We start from the raw sequence: 21,049 nt of genomic DNA, 5'->3' as shown, positions 1-21,049 counted from the left end.
CCTCCATCCAGTGGGATTTGCCAGGCAAGAATACTGGAGTGGGTTGCCATATTCTTCTCCAGGGAATCTTCCCAGCCCAGGGATCAAACCCTGGTCTCCCGCATTGCAGGCAGACTCTTTACCGTGTGAAATAACACAGGAGGCCAAGGAAGCCCGAGGTCCACCGGGCTAAGGTTGGGCTGAATTCTGTAGCCAGGAGATGGGAAATTAAGAGGCTCTTGCCGGCAAGAGAAGAGGATTCTGTAACAGGGAACACTTCAACAGTCAGTCGCTACACAGTCCAGACATGGCAGACAGACCTCTATCATCCAGAGTTTATTCTAATATGCTGGTTTATGTGAAGCAGATGCACATACTGCTGAGGAAGCATAGACTCACTTTCCCAATCCCATTGGGAACATATGCTGCTGCTCTTGTCCTGGGTCTCATTTTCATGGTAGATAGCATTAAATCTTTTGCCACCCAGTTGCTATAGCAAGATAGGGGGGCAGGGGTACCTCTGTGTGATTCAGTAATGGCATAGACAAGCATTTCTTCCCCAGAACAGAGGATATTCAGTTAGAAAACTAGATAATTGTGTGTGTGTGTGTGTGTGTGTGTGTGTGTGTGTGTGTGTGTGTGAATGACGCCTCTTTAAAGAAGGCAGCCTAAAGAAAAATAATCGGCTCTTCGAGCTAAGATCCTCACTAAGGGGATGCTGCGTCTTTGATTGGGCTTTCCAGCTTAAGCAACTCTGAGAAGTAGGTTGAGTTCTCTTTATGGAGTATTAGGGGATGGAGTTATACAAGAATCTTGACATTTCCCTCTCTTGTCCCATCAGGACGATCCATCACTTCGAGAGTTCAATGGAAATTGTTTTCTACCAACATTAAAAGTTATTTGGGAGCTTTTAAGACATAGCAAATATATTTCTTTAAGAGAAGTTTATTTGCTTGTTTAAGAGAGCTGCACTTTATATATAGTGCTGATATAAACTGGTGCACAGGATCCTCTAAAACCGTTTATATCCACAGTAAAATACATTTTTGTGATACTCATACCACAGACTTAGTCCAAAGCCGAGGGCTTTTTGATCTCTGCTTATCTCCCAGCCTTTGTGGCTGTTAGTCTTCACCATGTCCTAGGTCTCCCTGGCCACACATCCTGGCCTCAGACCTCAGCCTGCTGGCTCCATATAGACTTCTTTGCCTATTTATTTCTCTAAGATGCCTGGAAACCTCTGGAAGGCCAGACCAGGAAGTCCACAGCAAGGTTCTGGCTAGCACTCCCTTCTCATTTACCTGAATTTTTAAAAAATTTTAATATGTATAGTTCCCCATCTTTTATTCCTGGTATACAGTCTAGTACTTAGATACCTTCTTGGACAAAGACATCTCATCTCTGGTATATTTCAATGATAATTTCACTTATATTAAAGATGACGTGGTCCTTATTTTACACTTGTTACATTCTGGCTGACTTAAGGTGAATGATTTCAATTGTATGGTAGTAGGAAAACGCGTTAAAGAATTGTAGACTAAAAATTACCTAGACAAACTTCTTCAACTACAGATAAGAAAATTCAGGAAAAGAACGTGACTTACTTAGAAGGGAACAAATGGAAGTTGAGTTTCCTAACCCTTTAGGAAATATCTGAAGGAGTGTCTTATGGAGAAATTGTAGGCCTCATCTTGTTGGAATCCAAAAGTAAGACTAGAACCAATGAATAGAAGTTGTAAAAAAGCAAAGACAAATAACAAAGAATTAATAATTAGAACTAGAGTGAGTTCTCAAGAAGTAGTCTGTTTTCTGTCATTAGACTATTAGAGACATTTGAACAGAAGTAAGATGACTACTTGTCAGGGATATAGAAAGGGATTTCTTGGATGGAATTGTCACTCTGAATACATGTCTCTCCTTTATTCCAGTTCTGAGAATCTAAGTGTTGTTATGTGAACAACATAACAAGCCCACCACTATATCTGGTGGGCTTGAACTAATAATGACCCTTACATTCCAAAGTATAAGCAGATGTAGCCTTTAAATCCGTCCCTAGATTATATTCTGGTTTGCCTCTGCTGCCTTGGATGAGCCCTGTATCATCAAGTCAATCCTCCTTCTCTGCCAGGAGTAAAGATCCAGGGAAGAGAAAGGAAATGAGAAAAGCTTCAGAGATTTCCCAAAGTATGGATCAAAGGGTAAGCAGGATTTTTAAGAGAAGACATTCACATTAAGTGGTACATTTTTTAAGGAAAAAGGAAAAGTTGCAGTCTCTGTTATTTGTCTATAAACAGAGAGCTTAGGTTGACAAAAATAAAGCTATCAAGATTTAAAACTTAGAAGCAATCAGAAGTTCACACAAAAAAATGAAGCTTTCAGAGGGTTAAGGCCATTTTGGCTTGGATCCAACTCACAAATTCAGTACAAATCTATAAAACCTTTCTAAGCAAATCTGAGAGCAACTGTTTTCTAAAAGGGGCTATTCTTGGTGCACGTATCCATTTCCATTCAAATCAATGCAAGTTTTTAATACATGGAGGACAGCACATCATTACAGTTCCAATCCAGGGCCCCAAAAGCCTGCCTAATGATAATCACTCTCAGAGTTCATCCCTTTTAGAGCTCATATTCCACTATGCTCCACGTCAAAATGAGGTGTGGCCTCCCTCTGCGACTGGGACACTGTAATTAAATTCAAGAATTAAAAGAAGTGTTAGAAGAATGTTTTCTTATCTAAGCTATTTAAAAAAAAACATAAAAAATAAAAGTGTATGAGAGAGAAGAAACAGAATGCAAAGAATACGTTAAAAAAAAAAAAGAGGCAAGCTACCACTATTTTTGCTGGGGGAAGAGAAGGAAAAGACAAAGGGAGCGTCCACCTGTGAAAGTAACTGGGAAATACTACCAGAGAGATCTTCTCATTAATAGAAAAGATCAAGGGACTCAAAAATTCAATTCAGGAAGTGGAGCAAATACACTCCCAAAGGTACTGGTCTCCTCTTTTATTTCTCTGAAAAAAAAGAAAGAAAAACTAAATGAAAGCTGTAGTGAACAGATCACCTTTCTTATAAGAATCACATTCTGTTTCATGAAGACCGTAATAGCAATCTTGCATTTGGAGGGGACCCTAGAAATAATGGAGGACTTCCCAGGTGCGCTAGTGGTAGAGAACCGCCCTGCCAATGCAGGAGACATAAGAGACGTGGGTTCGATCCCTGGGTTGGGAAGATCCCTTGGAGGAGGGCATGGCAATTACTCCAGTATTCTTGCCTCTGAGATTCCCATGGACAGAGACGCCTGGCAGGCTACAGTCCATAGAGTTGCAGAAAGTAGGACACAACTGAGTGACACCTACAGCAACACCGCTAGAGATAACAGAATCCAACATACCTCCTTTAAAAGACAAAGTTAAGCCCAGAGGCATTGGTCACTTATTTGCCTCTATTTAGCAAAGGACTTTAATCCAAATTTCCCAATAACCAGACCAGAGCCCTTTCTACTATACTTTGCAACCCTGAAATTAGTAGGGTTGGGATAAGAACTGCACTCTGGCCTAAGGAGAACAGGAGTGGGGAAATGCCAAAAGTCCATAAAAAATTAAACATCTGTTTGTCATTCTTAATACATGGTGACAGACTCAATTAATTGAGTCCTTTCTTCCTTACATGCCCTACATAGGAGCTAACAAATTTTGTGAGTTCAATACAAACAAAGCCATCAAATGCTCCAAAGTATAACAAGACCTTAAACACGTTTCCTAAGCCCCCAGCACTATGAGTTTGTAGTTTTATAAATATCATGGTGAACAAGAAATGCTGTCTTGTCATATTCAAGCCAAATAACAGCTGGACTTTAAAAATAAAATTTTGAAGACATTTGCCTTTTATATTTTTAATTTCTGTTTTCTTGGCTTACGGTTTTGTCATTTGATTTTGATGAGTGGTTAATACACATGCACAGCTGCCTCTTTTGGTGACCTTTCCCTGCTGCTTCTATGCTCAAAGCTATGAAGCAGATCTACAAATTGCTTACTAAGTGATATTGGCATTTTCACAACTGGCAGACATTATCCTGTGAAGCCAGGCTTACTTTAGTCACTTCAGATGCCACACAGGAGAATGGGGTGAAAGCACAGGAAGGGATGTTAGTCACTCGGTCGTGTCTGACTCTGAAATCCCACGGACTGTAGCCCGCTAGGCTCCTCTGCTCTGTCCATTGGGATTCTCCAGGCAAGAATACTGGAGTGGGTAGCCACTTCCTTCTCCAGGGGATCTTCCCAACCCAGGGATAGAACCTGGGTCTCCTGCATTGCAGGCAGATTCTTTACCATCTGAGCTACCAGCGAAGCCCCAGAGGAAGGGGAGAGACCCTTAAAACTGCCATTATGCATTATTCACAATAGCCAAGACATAGAAAACAATACATTTATACTTTTGAATGTGATAAAAATATTCTTCATCCATAAAAAAAGAAAACCCTGCCACTAGCAAGAAGATGGATGACCTTGAAGGCACATGCTAAATGATGTCAGACAAGAAAGACAAATGCTATATGATCTCACACATACATGGAATCAAAAGAGGCTAAACTCATAAAAACAGAGAATAGAATGGTGATTTCCAGGGACTGGGAGGAAGGGGATATGGAAAGATATTGTTCAAAGAGTAAAAAAATCCATTTATAAGATGAATAAGCTCTGGGGATCTGATATATGGCAGGGTGACTATAGTTAAAACTACTGCCTATACACTTGAAAATTGCTAAGAGAGTAGGTTTTTAATTTTCTCATCAAATAAAGATAATCTGTGAGGTATAGAGGTGCTAACTAACCTTATTGTGGTAATCATTTCCCAATATATATGTGTTTTCAAATCATCACAGTTTATACCTTAAATTTGCACCAAGGTTATATGTCAATTATATCTCAATAAAGCTGGAAAAATATCTCAACTGTTCAAAGCCAGATCATGTGTGGACAAAGAAGGGATGGCATCCTGAGCCAGAGCTTAAAACTCACTTGGCAGTGGAGCTTACCTAAGTAGCTTCCACTCTGAACCACTGTGGGGAACAAAGAAGTCTTGATCTTCTTAATACTTTTCTCAGTGATAATTATATCTGCCTTATTATCTATGCATTTCCCTTTTAATCTTCCATCTTCCTTCACTATACTTTAAGTTCTAAGAGGTCAGGAACATATTTGTTTTGCTTCCTTTGGTTTATCCAGTGTGTAGTTCAGGGACTGGCACACAGAACAGGCACTCAAGAAATGTTTGTTTGTTTTTAGACCAAGATTGAATGAAAGAGTGAATACATTTTTTAATATTCTTTCACTTCAGTTCCTTCTTACTAGCGAAGTGGAGAAAGTATTATGTGTACCTGTTATCTACTCTGACTTTAATATGAGCTGAAACTCCAGCAGGCTTTGCAATCAGCTTGCGCTTGAACAGATGCCAGGAAATATCCTGAAGTCAGCAGAAGGCTGCTACCCATCCCAGCAGTCCTCACAAAGGCGCTCCACTTCTGTCGGTATTAGAGCAGGTAACTTGACTCCATTCATGAACTCACAGTCCCCCAAAAGCACACGAGGTCTCAATGGCAACTCTGGGCAAGCTTCTGAAGGGAGGTTTTCACACGCTCCTTAAGCTCCTGGGCCACTACAGGCCTTCTACTATTACACTCATCAGGCAGTGCTGTTATGTGTGACAGAGTAATACGAGAGCGGGCGCATGGCATGACTTGCTATATTTAGGGGAGAGGAAATGGGCCATACTGAGAAAGGTCACAAGGAGTTTGTTCAGAAAAATGAAGGCACCACTTATGCATCTGTATATACAAGGGGTGCAGGAGAGCACAGTACTTTAACAGCTTGGGTTCTGGAGTCAGTTTGCCTAGGATCAACTCTCACCTCTGCCCTTACTATCTATATGACCTGTGGCAAGTTACTTAACTATTCTCAGCCTCAATTTTCTCATCTGTAAAATGGAAAAAAAAACCTTCTTTACATAGTTGTATATGATTTACATGAGAAAATATGGGTTAAAAGCTTAGCACGTTCTCTGGAATATAAATGCTTAATAAATGTTTGTTTAAAAAAAGCATAGTAATTAGGAAATTAGCTTGAATCCAAACAATCTGTGTTTGAATTGAATGGAAGTTCCAAAGAAGCTTCTACATAATATGTTTCTCTACAGTTAAGCCTTTTATTTTTTCTTTTCATAATGGTTAATAACTCTGACTATGATTTTTAACTTACCAAGCATATGATATCATCAATTAGATTATTAGCATTACTGAAAGGCAAATGACTTTATACCTATTGTACAGTTAAGAAGGGACACCAGGTATGCCACAGTCCATGGCGTCATAAAGATTCGGACACAGCCGAGCAACTAAACAACACAGTTAAGACACTAAGTGAAGAAAGATGAATGACATTAAGAAAACTCAGAACAAGGATAAGGTGGTAGAATTCTCTAACTCCTAGTCTACCAAAAAAAAAAAAGAACAGACTGAATACTCCAAAGTGATGAAAAGTATTATTTCATTGTGTCTAGTAAAAAATGAGGTACTCTACAGCATCATCTTCCAACAAAATTGAGATGGGCCACATCTGAATAACTGACTCCCTAAACCACCGAACCTTAGTCCTCACCGGGAGGGGGGGAACCCTGTATCTCTAAGTGCCTATAAAAATTTCAGTGTCACTCTGCTCTCAGTACACATTTTTCATGAAAGACAGTGAGCGATTTCTGCTTTTGAGTCCTCCTTATTCCTCCTCTTCTGCTCCCCCTCCTCCTCCTCTTCCTTTCTCTTTCCTTCCTTCCCTGTTCTCACACATGCACAAACCAATCAGAGTTTAACACCCTGTCTCCAGGACTTCCATTAAATATTAGTCTCTTCTATATGGAGAAGGCAATGGCACCCCACTCCAATACTCTTGCGTGGAAAATCCCATGGATGGAGGAGCCTGGTAGGCTGCAGTCCATGGGGTCGCTGAGGGTCGGACACGACTGAGCGACTTCACTTTGACTTTTCACTTTCATGCATTGGAGAAGGAAATGGCAATCCACTCCAGTGTTCTTGCCTGGAGAATCCCAGGGATGGGGGAGCCTGGTGGGCTGCTGTCTATGGGGTCACACAGAGTCAGACACGACTGAAGTGACTTAGCATTGGTATGAAGAACCTGCCATCTGAAAACTCTCTGGAGTGCTTCCTAATGTCTGATACTATCCATCCCTTAGTGCTCATGCCAGGGATTTCTGAACTGCCTAGGATGGCTCCAACCATCACTAAAAGCCATGCCTAGTTCAGATGCTGCTATGAAAAGTCTTTATACATTTTCAAGGGATTAGGGTCCTGGAAGAAATCATACCAGTAAAAGGGATAACAGTAAGATTCTTCCCCTCAAGCTAAAGGACTTTAGCTGGGACCCGAGATGGGTGAAGTATTGTGTTACTCTGAAGAGAACAAATTAATCTTCTCTGACTGGTGGGAGGGATTCTGCCAAAGGCACAGCTAAAGGGAAAACCAGCCCCTACTCTGTGATGACACAGTAAATAACAAGGCAACATTACTACTCAAGTGCTGACCTAACTCATAAATTGTACCCAGCCTCTGGGGAGCAATTTCTGCTGATTCGCTGCTTGTGCATTTAAAACAAACAAACAAAAAGGAAAGAGGAGTGGACAGGCATTGATACTGCTGGGGATAAACACGTTGAGAGTAAAGCTGGTCTTTACCATCCAGATTGTCAAAAGACTTTGTGAAGGTTAGAATCCAGACACAGGCTGGGCCTTGCCCCAGCAATTATTAATTTTACACCAGATCTGCTTCATACTATCATTTAGTTTCCAGAAGGGTTTGATTGCACCTGGGAATCATTTGTATGGGGGTTAAAAAAAAAATCCTTCTTTGTAAGTTTGTCCCTAAAAAAAATAAATAAATAAGGAAGTCTTGAGGTGGTTGAAACAGAATTTTGTTGTTCAATGGAATGTAGAAAGTTCTTTTTGCTCTGTGTTCAGTAACAGGATCTACATGAATTTCAAATTCCTCAACTGTAACACACAATGAAGACTAACATTTCTTCTGTTTTGCCAAGAAAATTGATCTGGTTACTTCCAAGAAAGACCATAAAGATCCTATATCTAACTCGGGCGCACCTCTAGAGACACACAGAGCAGCAGAAAAGAGCTACAGAAAAGCCACTCACCCTCTGCATCTTCTGGCCGGGTAAGATCGATGACACCTGGGCCCAGCTTTCCATCTTCACTTGACTTTCCTGTTAACTGGGGCCCCAAATTTTCAAAGCGTGTTCTTTCCTAGAGGAAAGAATAACCAGAGACTTATTCTAGCTTCCAAAGCAGCCACTTTTTCCTTCCAATTTCTATCTTGCTTAATGGATGAAACTTGAATTTACAAACATCATTTCTGACCAACTGGAACTCAGAAAACCTTTCAGGAAGATTCCACTAAAGCCTGTTTGTGGCACCAACAGTGCTGACAGCACCTAAACCATAGTAGCTCTAAGGAAAGGACATCTGTGGCAGGAAACCTGCCAGGGCTGTACTGCACATCTTCTCTTGGTTGGATTTGTTCCAGTAATCTAAAAGGAATGCAACTGAAAGGTGTGAGCCAAAAGCACAAAATTTGAAAGAGCAGTTTCCATTAGAATATATACTGTTATTCAATGGGGAGGGGAAATTTCCCATTTAGAGATCAGAGTTTGCATTGGTACTCCTGGAAAAATACAAATCAGAATTTTAGGCAAGAAGATTTCAAAAACAAATATTTCAAAGCAGGCAGACTAGATGACGGCACTGATACTGTATTTTGTTTAGGAGTTTGAACTGTAACTTCCTGGTAAGTGAGAAGCAGGACACCACTCCCCGCCAGCCCTTGAGTCAGGAAAGTTAAACACTTCTGCCATTACACTAGGAAAACCCAAAGGTGTTCTACTTGTTAACCTGTCCTTCTAGGAGCAGTAGACTGAAGCATCACAATGAGCTCTCCTTCTGTCGCTCTCTGGATCAGTAGCAGAGAGCTCATTGACCAGCATTAACATGGTGTTCTTGTCTGCAGAAAAACAGCACGTGTCTCCTTCTCTCCTCCTTGTTTCTCTCCAGACTCAAACTTGGCTTTGTGTTGTGCTTATGAATGAATGAAACCTTGTTGTTCATTACTATGAAACAATATTAAATGTCATGTCAGCTTGAATTTACAGACATGAAATAGCAGCTTCCAGCTCCGGGAATGGTTCCTGCATGTTATACTTAATGCATTATGCAGCAGTAGAGTGCTGATTGCTGTTCAGTCTATTGTTCAATGACCTAGTTCTGTACTGAGCATGTTCGGCATTAGATGGAAACACTCTGAGTGTTCTCTTCTGTAAGATGTTTAGAAACTTGGAAATATTCTTAAAGAGCAAACATACAATTACTTGATAGAGGCTGTGTCTCATTTGTACAGCCTCACTACATTTGTGCTCTCTAATATGATTATTTTTGAATATCATTATATTTCTATAATTAATTCCCATCAGTCAAATTGTGCAGGAAGTCTTCCAGTTCCCCTTCATCATGTAATGTTGAAATCTGTGTTGGAAGAAAATACAGTATAAACCTTGCTTTAATCTAGCACCATTTCTATGAAAGATGGCAACAACATTATAATCATGAATTTCCCCAGCTGGGTAATACTAACTAGTTAACAAAAGTGGTATGTGGGGAAACCTCTGAAACATGACACTTATTTTAAAAAAAAGTGAAAATAAAAAGCAAATTAAGTATGGTTCCCCAATATCTTCTTATGCGACAACACTGCTGCACAAGAACAAATTATCCAGATGCAGGCCACAACAAAACGCAACCACAAGCCGTACGGGAGTTGCGCACACTGTTGCCGGGAGGACAGCTGCTTTTAATCAGCCAATTTGGATTACTGAGTAGCACTTTTGGTTGTTATGATGTGAAGCAAAAGAAAGTGAAGATGAGGAGTACCAGGGACAGCAAAATATTCAACCTTTGTTTTATCACATTGTTTCGCATCTCAAATATTTGCATGTGAATGCTTTCCCTATGCTAAATGCAAAGGGAGTTTTGATGTGACACCTGCAATCTTCTTGGAAGAACAACCTTTAGCGTATTTTCATGGGGGGAAAAGCAACTTTCTCTGAAAATCAACAGACCATGCTATCTATCAATATGCATATCTCAAGTACCTTCCTAGTCATTCATTCTCTTTGATTTTACCGGAAAATATTCTCAGTAAAAAAAAAATAAAATCATAAAGTTCCTGAAAGAATATCAATATTTTGACAAGGAAGGAGAAGAGGGAAAATTACATGCCATGGTTTGTAAAATCCTAAGACAACAAAGCTTACATGATGATAATATCTTTTCTTTTATAAAAAATGAAGTGCTCTCACAATTCAGTAGTATCAGCTTGTTTTTAATCATAACAAAAAACATTCAGAACATTCAACAACACATTCTCAGTGTCTTTGAAGTCATACATTTCTCTGACTTCATTGAAAAAATAATCTATGGCAAAGATAGTTTCCTTATAAAATATCAATATTTTGACAGAATAGAAGTCAAGGAAGAATATCCCATGAAACACTTGTTAAATAGGCAGAAAATAAATCAATGATAAAAATTGTTTTGGGCAGTGGGCTGCATTTTATATTTGGTAATATTAAGCATTTGTGTTTGAGATTAAAGAAGGACCCTGCAAAGCCATGCCCTTTCATATAAATTTCAACCTAGTCTCCCAGAAGATTTCCTTCTTTTCTTCAAAGAATAGCTCAGAATATTTATTTGCCAGCCACATAACCATAAGATAAGAGGGTCTGATGTCTACAAGTTAGCTCAGGGCAGCTGAGCTAAGCAAAGATTTTACCAGTGAGGTTGAACACGAGCCTAGTAAATACAGGATGTGGACATGGGCATAGAGAGAAGTTTAAAGATTCTTTAGTTCCAAGAGGCCTTCAACTTCTGGCCATTAAGAGCCAATGGGTATGTCCCCATTCGGAAAGGCAGACGATGGGTGGCAAGCTCTTAACTCTAAGTTTTCCGTGCACTTGAACAAGTTTTCACAAGGTATATAGTTTCCAAGTAGATATTTTGGAGATATAAACAAAACACCTCAATGCTAATTTTAATCTCAACCCCCCAGGCAGGAAAAATCCCCAGTCTTCATGATGACAGTGAAACGCGCATTTTACATGCAGCGATATGATCAGACACTTACTTATGCATTGTCAGTCACAAACATGCAAGCAACATAAAAGTTATTGAAAAAAATTAAAGTCAGCTCTGCTGTGTTGTAGGACTGTTGGCTCTCTAAGTGCTTTGAAATTATGATGTATGAGGTAGATGTTGCATATTAAATAAAGATATTTAAATGATAAAGCCCCCTTTAGTGAGAGCTGATGAATGTTAAATGTTACAAGCCACAAGACGGTAGCATCCATCATCTTCACATATTATCGGAGTCAATGACGGGGCAGCCTCACTGATGACAGATAGACTGCTGCATTATTATCCCTTATTTCTAGAGTCACTGAACAAACCATTCAACTCCTCAGGCATTATTTTTAACTTTGCATTAAATTAGCAACTTTTCCCTTCCTGCCACAGCAAGATTGATCAATTCTGTCTTTGCATCGGTGGAGAGGGAGAATGAATTTGGGGTAGCTAAAAAATAAGAGGTTTGTTTTCATCTAGGGAAAAAAAAATCAACTTCCTCTTACTGGCAACAAATGTAAAATTGTGATATGGGGAAAGAACAGCAATGAAACAGTAAGCACACAATAATGGCTTTTCTTTGCACTTAGATAAAAGCTGAATTTTTGATGTGCACAGTATATTTTAATAAAATTTTATATACTATGTTTTATACACTTATTGGCTATTCCATAATAATGTGTGTGCTAACAGTAAAATTGCTCTTAAATTTATGTGTGTTATTTATACGTTCCCACGTAACAATGCTTTTTGTTGTAAAAAATATTCTGTTTATTAATGTAACTTTACAACCACTGCATCCAAGATCCGTGGTAAATTAATGACATTTTTATTATTTTATAGTGTCATTAAATTTTTACTGATCACTCCATCAAACAGAGGCAGTAAAGGCCATAATGTAAACTGGGACACTTAGATCAGGCAGCAGGAAGACATTCCATATAGTCTGAAGAAAACTGCTGGCAATAAATGATATTTATACCATCTTTAAGCATGTGAGAATACTTGGATAAGTTTGGCAAAACTGTTTCAGTAGTAGAGTGGATTGTATACTTAAATAACAGTTTGCTTGCCAGCGAGACAGGCCTTTTTCAAACCATATGCGAGATGACTGATTTCAGCCATCTCCTGAAAAACAACACACGAAAGGTAGCAATGTGCTGGGCACCCTCCCCCTGGATTTCCGAGACTGACCACCCTGTACCACATCTCAGACGATTTCAACATGGTCCTCCTTTCCACAAACCGAAGTGTAAAGCTGCACATGCTGAGAGAGGCTTTTTGTTTGTTGCCTTACAAATAATATTTCATTTGACAAGCAGACATGGCTGGACAATGATGTGATACATTTTATTCCAATGGTTGAAATGAGAGGCACTTTACTAAGCTGCATTCAGAGCTCTTTTACAAAGAATATCTGAATACGAGCTCATCCATAACAGGCACAGAACATGCACCTAAGAGGCCATTACTTAACATTGCAGTTAAAATGGGTAAAAAATAATATCATGTTACTTTCACATGTAAGTTACATTATAATTAGTATACTTTACACTAGCCCTCAGATGTTCTGTTCATATAATATTTGCATATATTTTTTATACAAATATTTTATTATAATGCATGCACATTATATATATATTATACTTTTGTATTTAGAAGACTGCAAGCAGAAAATTCTATGCTCATGTACTCACAAATTTAGAAACACCTACCTCTTACATAGGGATTTTGGTATGAATATTTTTTAAGTTAATAAGAATTTTGCTGACATATCTTAAAATAAATATTTAAATACTAAAGAATCTTTTAAACCATTCAAATCTGTGATAATAAGGACTTTAGCAGAGAAAATTAATACTACAGTGCTACTAGCCATCTTTCTGTGTATTCCTGAAGCAGTTTTCTAAGAGAAGTAACAAATACATGCATTATAAATAGAAATTCTCTAAGGCCTGATGCTGTGAAAGTGCAGTCAATATGCCAGTAAATTTGGAAAACTCAGCAGTGGCCACTGTTTTCATTCCAATCCCAAAGAAAGTCAATGCCAAAGAATGCTCAAACTACTGCACAATTGCACTCGTCTCACACACTAGCAAAGTAATGGTCGAAATTCTCCAAGCCAGGCTTCAACAGTATGTGAACTGTGAAATTCCAGATGTTCAAGCTGTATTTAGAAAAGGCAGAAGAACCAGAGATCAAATTGCCAAAATCCATTAGATTATCAAAAAAGCAAGAGAGTTCCAGAAAAACATCTATTCTGCTTTATTGACTATGCCAAAGTCTTTGACTGTGTGGATGACAACAAACTGTGGAAAATTCTTCAAGAGATGGGTATACCAGGCAACCGGACCTGCCTCCTGAGAAATCTGTATGCAGGTCAAGAAGCAACAGTTAGAACTGGACATGGAACAACAGACTGGTTCCAAATAGGAAAAGGAGTACATCAAGGCTGTTTATTGTTCTGCTTATTTAACTTATATGAAGAGTACATCATGAGAAATGCTGAGTGGGATGAAGCACAAGCTGGAATCAAGATTGCTCAGAGAAATATCAATAACCTCAGATATGCAGATGACACCACCCTTATGACAGAAAGCGAAGAACTAAAGAGCCTCTTGAAGAAAGTGAAAGAGAGTGAAAAAGTTGGCATAAAACTCAACATTCAGAAAACTAAGATCATGGCATCCAGTCCCATTAGTTCATGGCAAATAGATGAGGAAACAATGGAAATAGTGAGAGACTTTATTTGGGGGGACTCCAAAATCACTGCAGATGGTGACTTCAGACATGAAATGAAAAGACACTTACTCCTTGGAAGAAAAGTATGACCAGCCTAGATAGCATATTAAAAAGCAGAGACATTACTTTGCCAACAAAGGTCCATCTAGTCAAAGCTATGCTTTTTCCAGTAGTCATGTATGGATGTGAGAGTTGGGCCATAAAGAAAGCTGAGCACCAAAGAATTGATGCTTTTGAAGTGCAGTGTTGCAGAAGACTCTTGAGAGTCCCTTGGACTGCAAGGAGATCCAATCAGTCCATCCTAAAGGAAATCAATTGAATATTCATTGGAAGGACTGATGCTAAAGCTGAAACTCCAATAATTTGGCCACCTGATGAGAAGAACTGACTCATTTGAAAAGACCCTGATGCTGGGAAAGATTGAAGGCAGGGGGAGAAGGAGACAACAGAGGATGAGATGGTTGGATGGCATCACTGACTCTATGGACATGAGTTTGAACAAGCTCCGGGAGTTGGTGATGGACAGGGAAACCTGGTGTGCTGCAGTCCATGGGGTCGCAAAGAGTCAGACACAACTAAGCGACTGAACCGAACTAAACTGAAGGCCACCACAATATTCTGAGATATTATCTATCCTTAAAGTTTCCACTATGTATAAGTTGCTGAGTACTAGCCCCGCTAAAAGGGTTTGCCCATTCATCTGAGCTCCAAGCTTTGGTGTCTTTCCAATCCTGGAAAACTCTTTTTCAAAAGTAAAGACTTCCTTGCGAGAGTTTTCCCCTCACATGACTCCCCTTCCCATCCTCTGTTTATATTAATACAAACTGGTCGGTACTATTTGTCTCACTGCTTTCCTTGCCCCTCTCTGCCTGGTTAATCTTCCAGGCTTGCTGATTCTCCTGCAGAGCCTCTTGCACTGATCCCTCAGTCTGCAAAGCCCAAGTTCTTCATAAACTCTGTAACCTCTCTGATCTGTCTATACTCTGATACACAAAAATCCCTAGCCTTCCCTGTATAATTAGCCCCTAGTTACATGCTATATTAAAGAATTGAGCTTTGGATCATGTGCACCTCCAACTCTTCCCCAACAGCATCAAAAGATTTTTCAAGCCAGGGACTGTCTTGCACCTTTTCGATACATCTTACATAACATTTAGTGTTAGTGTCCGTAAACATTTGCATGTTTTTGCAAGCCCACAGAATTGATTAATCCACATACATCAAAAAACACCTTTTACAAGTGTGTTCAAACAGAATCAGATCAGATCAGATCAGTCGCTCAGTCGTGTCCGACTCCCTGCGACCCCATGAATCGCAGCACACCAGGCCTCCCTGTCCATCACCAACTCCCGGAGTTCACTGAGACTCACGTCCATCGAGTCAGTGATGCCATCCAGCCATCTCATCCTCTGTCGTCCCCTTCTCCTCCTGCCCCCAATCCCTCCCAGCATCAGAGTCTTTTCTAATGAGTCAACTCTTCACGTGAGGTCGCCAAAGTACTGGAGTGTCAGCTTTAGCATCATTCCTTCCAAAGAAATCCCAGGACTGATCTCGCTTCAGAATGGACTGGTTGGATCTCCTTGCAGTCCAAGGGACTCTCAACAGTCTTCTCCAACACCACATTTCAAAAGCATCAATTCTTCGGTGCTCAGCCTTCTTCACAGTCCAACTCTCACATCCATACATGACCACAGGAAAAACCATAGCCTTGACTAGACGAACCTTTGTTGGCAAAGTAATGTCTCTGCTTTTGAATATGCTATCTAGGTTGGTCATAACTTTCCTTTCAAAGAGTAAGCGTCTTTTAATTTCATGGCTGCAATCACCATCTGTAGTGATTTTGGAGCCCAGATAAATAAAGTCTGACACTGTTTCCACTGTTTCCCCATCTATTTCCCATGAAGTGGTGGGACCGGATGCCATGATCTTCGTTTTCTGAATGTTGAGCTTTAAGCCAACTTTTTCACTCTCCTCTTTCACTTTCATCAAGAGGCTTTTGAGTTCCTCTTCACTTTCTGCCATAAGGGTGGTGTCATCTGCATATCTGAGGTTATTGATATTTCTCCCGGCAATCTTAATTCCAGCTTGTGCTTCTTCCAGCCCAGCGTTTCTCATGATGTATTCTGCATAGAAGTTAAATAAACAGGGTGACAATATACAGCCTTGACGAACTCCTTTTTCTATTTGCAACCAGTCTGTTGTTCCATGTCCAGTTCTAACTGTTGCTTCCTGACCTGCATACAAATTTCTCAAAAGGCAGATCAGGTGGTCTGGTATTCCCATCTCTTTCAGAATTTTCCACAATTTATTGTGATCCACACAGTCAAAGGCTTTGGCATAGTCAATAAAGCAGAAATAGATGTTTTTCTGGAACTCTCTTGCTTTTTCCATGATCCAGCGGATGTTGGCAATTTGATCTCTGGTTCCTCTGTCTTTTCTAAAACCAGCTTGAACATCTGGAAGTTCACAGTTCACATATTGCTGAAGCCTGGCTTGGAGAATTTTGAGCATACTAGCTCAAAACTAGCTCATACTAGCGTGTGAGATGAGTGCAATTGTGCGGTAGTTTGAGCATTCTTTGGCATTGCCTTTTTTTGGGATTGGAATGAAAACTGACCTTTTTCAGTCCTGTGGCCACTGCTGAGTTTTCCAAATTTGCTGGCATATTGAGTGCAGCACTTTCACAGCATCATCTTTCAGGATTTGGAATAGCTCAACTGGAATTCCATAAGAAGAACCAATTTTATAATAGTTCAAGTTTGTGTAAGAGATGTTTAGACTTAACCCTCCACATTGTATTAATGATGTCTCTTTGGGCAATAATCATCAAAACAAGGAAATACAGAAAAAGTCCATAAATATTTTGTAAAAGAGGGAAGTGAGCCATTTTAGAAGAATATGCTAGAAGAATACAATTTAATTATACAACAATATGAAAAAGAGGTTTTTGAGTCTGACTTGGAATTTCTGCAGCTTAACACCCACATCTTTGCAAAATCTTTACAAAACACTGGCAAAAGAGGATACTATCCACCACAAATGTGTGGCTTAAAAAGCAGTATACATTTGAAAATAAAAAGGTGTTCTGTTTGTTTCTAAACAGAACAGTGCTAAGTATAATGTTGAGAGAAAGTCTGTGCCTTACTCTGAAAGACTTGCTCTAATTCCCAGCTCTGGACATATCTTGCCATGATGTGATTCTCAAGACACACTACTTAAGCACACAGGTAATTTCCTTTTTATGGACTTGCAAAGCTATCACTTTATTAGTATTTATTTTACATCCTTATTAAAATGTAGTAATTTAAGGAAGGACTGAAAATGAAAGCTTTATTTTAGAAAGTAACCACATGTACTTTCAAAAGGCAATTCTTTTTTTGGGAAGAGTTATTTTGGAGGCAGTGGGATTTACTTTCACAGGGTTATTTTGATGGTCCCAGAGTCAGTTATCACAATAAAAAAAGACTCTGGCTGTTAGAAGTGAGGTAACAAACTTCATTGTTAAATACCATTTTGTCAGCTAAAACTATTAATTTCTTTACTTTTTAATATACTCTTAACACCAAGCTGTGTGCTAGAAATCATGAATAATTTAAGTCCCAAGTTTTCCAACCATGTTTGCTTCTGTAGGATATGAATGGGGTGGAAGTAGGAAAGGGTGTCATTTATTGATCATGTACTAAGGGCAAGGCTCTTTGCAATGACTATTTCCTTTTACGTTCCCACCAATACTACAAGGAAAAATATTATTATTGCTGTCAGTTTTGCAAGAGAAGAGGCTCAAAAGGAATTTTTTATATTTTAAGTCACTTAATCAAAATTTAGGTAGGTATTTGGGCTGAGGTGAATTTAGAATAATAACTCTACAACTTAATTACTATGTGATATCTCTGAGCCAGTTTCCTCATTTGTAAAATGGAATAGAAAATGCACATGCTGCAGGGTTGTGATGATTAAATAAGAGATTATACATGTGAGTGCTTTGCAAATATAAAGCAGCTCATAAAATATCCACTTCTGTTAAATATAGTATTAGTGTTTGCTAAATGTTTCAAAGCTAAACACTAATGAAGATGGTGTCCTGATCTAAAGGCCGATATCCATGCTCCTGTATCAACAACACAACCACAAAACCAAAGATGCTTTCATTTTTGTCTTGGTTGCTAAGCATCTGAGAATTAAATATAAATTTTAGCCTTAGAAACTATGTAGTACCTGGATCTTTTTTCCCTTTATTTATAAGCCTGCAAATACTCCCCATTATCCACATGCTATGTTTTTGCTGTGTTAGTCATTCAGTCATGTTTGACTCTTCGACCCCATGGATTGTATCCTCTGTCCATGGAATTCTCCAGGAAAGAATACTGGAGTGGGTAGCCATTCCCTTCTCCAGGGGAGATTCCCAACCCAGGGGTCAAACCCGCGTCTCCTGCATTGTAGGCAGATTCTTTACCATCTGAGCCACCAGGAAAGCCATCTATTTACAGGAGGGGAACCAAACTTCTCTGCATGGCTCATATTCCCTTACATGATCTGGCTGCTGCTCTCCTCACCAGATTTATGTCTTTCTCATTCTGATTTAGTGCCTCTGTTCCAAGAAGACAGAATTTCTTGGAGTTTCCTAAATAAGCTACGATATTTTTTGCCCTTGTACATTTGCATATACCATTCCCTCTTCTATTAACAGAATGCCCTTCCTTTATGGATGGCATCATAGTTAGCCTACTCTAGGCCTAATTAAAGCATTTCTTCTGGACAAAATCCTTTATTGACTGTCTTCCACCAGCTCCCCTATTTTGTTCCATCACACCATGTTTATTGAAAAATGCATTATAATTATTGGTTTATATGTCTGTTTACAAGTCTCCCCAACATACTTCTCAAGATGTTGTGTCCACGTCTTATTAACTAGAGCATCAGAGCTTCTCATGATGATACTAGGCACTTTGGTTGGTTGCTAAATCCTGATAATGCTAAATTATTTCTTTCTCATTTTTCATTTTTATTTTACTTTAAAATTAAACTATTTTCAGATCTTTTTTGAAAATAGTGAGACAGAGATGATTAAAAGGTACATAAATACAAAGGAAGATATGTAAATCAGTTGAACAATCGAGTGATCTCCTGGTCAGGGTAGGCTTAGTGCTGAAATATAGGAAATCTGCCTAGCTATTACTATTCAAAAGGGCTCTGCAAAAATCTTCCCTAAAATCTCAGTAACAACCATTTCCAAACATTCTTCTTACAGTCTTCCATTTCTGAGCAATCCATCATTAGCAATTCATTCTTGGAATTAATTCATATCGTCAATACTTTTATGAAAATACAATAGAATAAATCATTGAGCAAAATCATACTAATTTCAGTTTAAATCCTCTAGAGAAACAAGAAAACCTCTAGGGAAGATAATCCAGATGAAGCTACATAAAGAGAGACATAAAGAATTTGATCAAGGGGGTTCTTTAGGTATTGTAATCATAAAAGGAAATAATTTCACAAGAGTTTGGGAATGGCCAAGCTAAGCAAAGATGGCTGTTAAGGGCTGAACTGCATTCTCTTAAAATTCATGTGTTGAAGCCTTAACCCCAAGTACCTCCAAATGTGGCCCATGTTTAAAGACAGGGGCTTTAAAGAGGTAATTAAATTTAAATGAGGCCATTGTGGTGGACCTAATCCCATTTGATTAGTGTACCTACGAAAGGTGTAGATTAGGACATAGAGAAAGACACCAGAGATGTGTGCTCACAGAGGAAAGGCCATGTGAGGATACGGTGAGAAGACGGACGTCTGCAAGCAAAGGAGAGAGACCTCAGCAGAAAACAATTCTTCCAGAGTCTTGATCTTGGACTCCGAGACTCCAGAATTGTTAGGAAAAAATATCTGTGGTTTAAGCCACCCAATCTGTGGTATTTTGTTATGGAAGCCCCAGCAAACTAGCAATAATACAGTGGCAACTTCTGCCTCTTGTATCAAAGGAATAAGGCAACAAGTTTTAGACATGAGATCCTACTAGCCTTAGAAACAATTCTCTGGAAGTTCTTGCCATTAGGATCTAGGAGTGATTCTATCTTTTGACAGCTAGAGCTAGCTAGCCAGAATTCATCAAAAGTGAGAGTTCTCCCTTTAGGGGAGAAAAGACTTGTAAGGGCTGGCTAGGGCAAAAGTTTTCAAAACTCCAGAAACTAATGCTTGAGGCAAGACACAGAATCAGTAAAGACTGACAAAGTTCAGGTCACCTGTCAGGAGACTCATACCTGCCACTGGACAGTAAGTTCCTTGGGGGAGGGAAAGTGGCTCTTGATTCTATCTCCAGCTAGGATTGTATCCTATACGCACAGAAGCATGCAGCACATGCCTTCTGAAATGGGCTAGTGTCTGCAGAACTTCTCATGGATATGTTTTATGGAGCTTTCAAAAACATTCTCAAATGATGTATGACAAATTCCCCTCAGGATTTGAAGAGCACACCAAGCTAAGCAAGTTCTCTCTCCACACCCCTGGCAAGGACAGTATCCTGTATATCTCCTGTAACATACACTTAGATGCTTGTCACTGATCATCAGATGATAAATGATAAAGTCGCATTAACTCTGAAGACATGAGATCGTTTTAGGCTTGGGAGCCACCGAGTTAAATTAGTTTCATCAGGATTATAGTGCCTATGCTTTCTGTCTCATTCATATGGTTCTAATATGGTTTTAACCAATTGCAAGGTTATTTATAAGTTTGCAACTCCCAAGTAGAGTTATAAAGTGTTCAGATTTAAGCAAATCCAGTTGTGTGGTAGCCCAACTCCTACTCACATGTGGTTTCCAACTTTTTATTCCTATACAGAACATGATACATATTTGTTCCTGAATATTCTCTGATTAACTATTTGTTTCAATAACAAGTTCACAAAAAGTTCCATTGTAAAACCATACAAACGTCTATTAAAATAAAATACATGATTTAAAAACTGGAGAATTTTATCTCCACTTAAACCACCAGTGAGAATTTATTATACTAACATTTATCACATGAATAAAGAGTATAACAATAAAATGAATGACTAGCTAAGCAAATGTCTTTGTCCAAAAAATTAT

At 39.1% G+C, this 21,049-nt stretch overlaps 1 protein-coding gene across 35 annotated transcripts in view; it reads right to left on the bottom strand.

Annotated features, from left to right (window-relative positions):
- The window catches only part of SOX6 (SRY-box transcription factor 6), a 720,388-nt gene that overhangs the window by 41,794 nt on the left and 657,545 nt on the right, over positions 1-21,049 (bottom strand). For all 35 annotated transcript variants that reach the window (XM_070803611.1, XM_070803609.1, XM_019974613.2 and 32 more), the window contains one exon: positions 8,189-8,297. In XM_070803611.1, coding sequence (XP_070659712.1) covers positions 8,189-8,297 — 109 coding nt within the window. The remainder of the gene's footprint in view (positions 1-8,188; positions 8,298-21,049) is intronic.

The sequence above is a fragment of the Bos indicus genome, chromosome 15, assembly GCF_029378745.1.
Source record: "Bos indicus isolate NIAB-ARS_2022 breed Sahiwal x Tharparkar chromosome 15, NIAB-ARS_B.indTharparkar_mat_pri_1.0, whole genome shotgun sequence".
Lineage (NCBI taxonomy): Eukaryota > Metazoa > Chordata > Mammalia > Artiodactyla > Bovidae > Bos > Bos indicus.
This window is presented reverse-complemented; position numbering and strand designations above follow the sequence as displayed.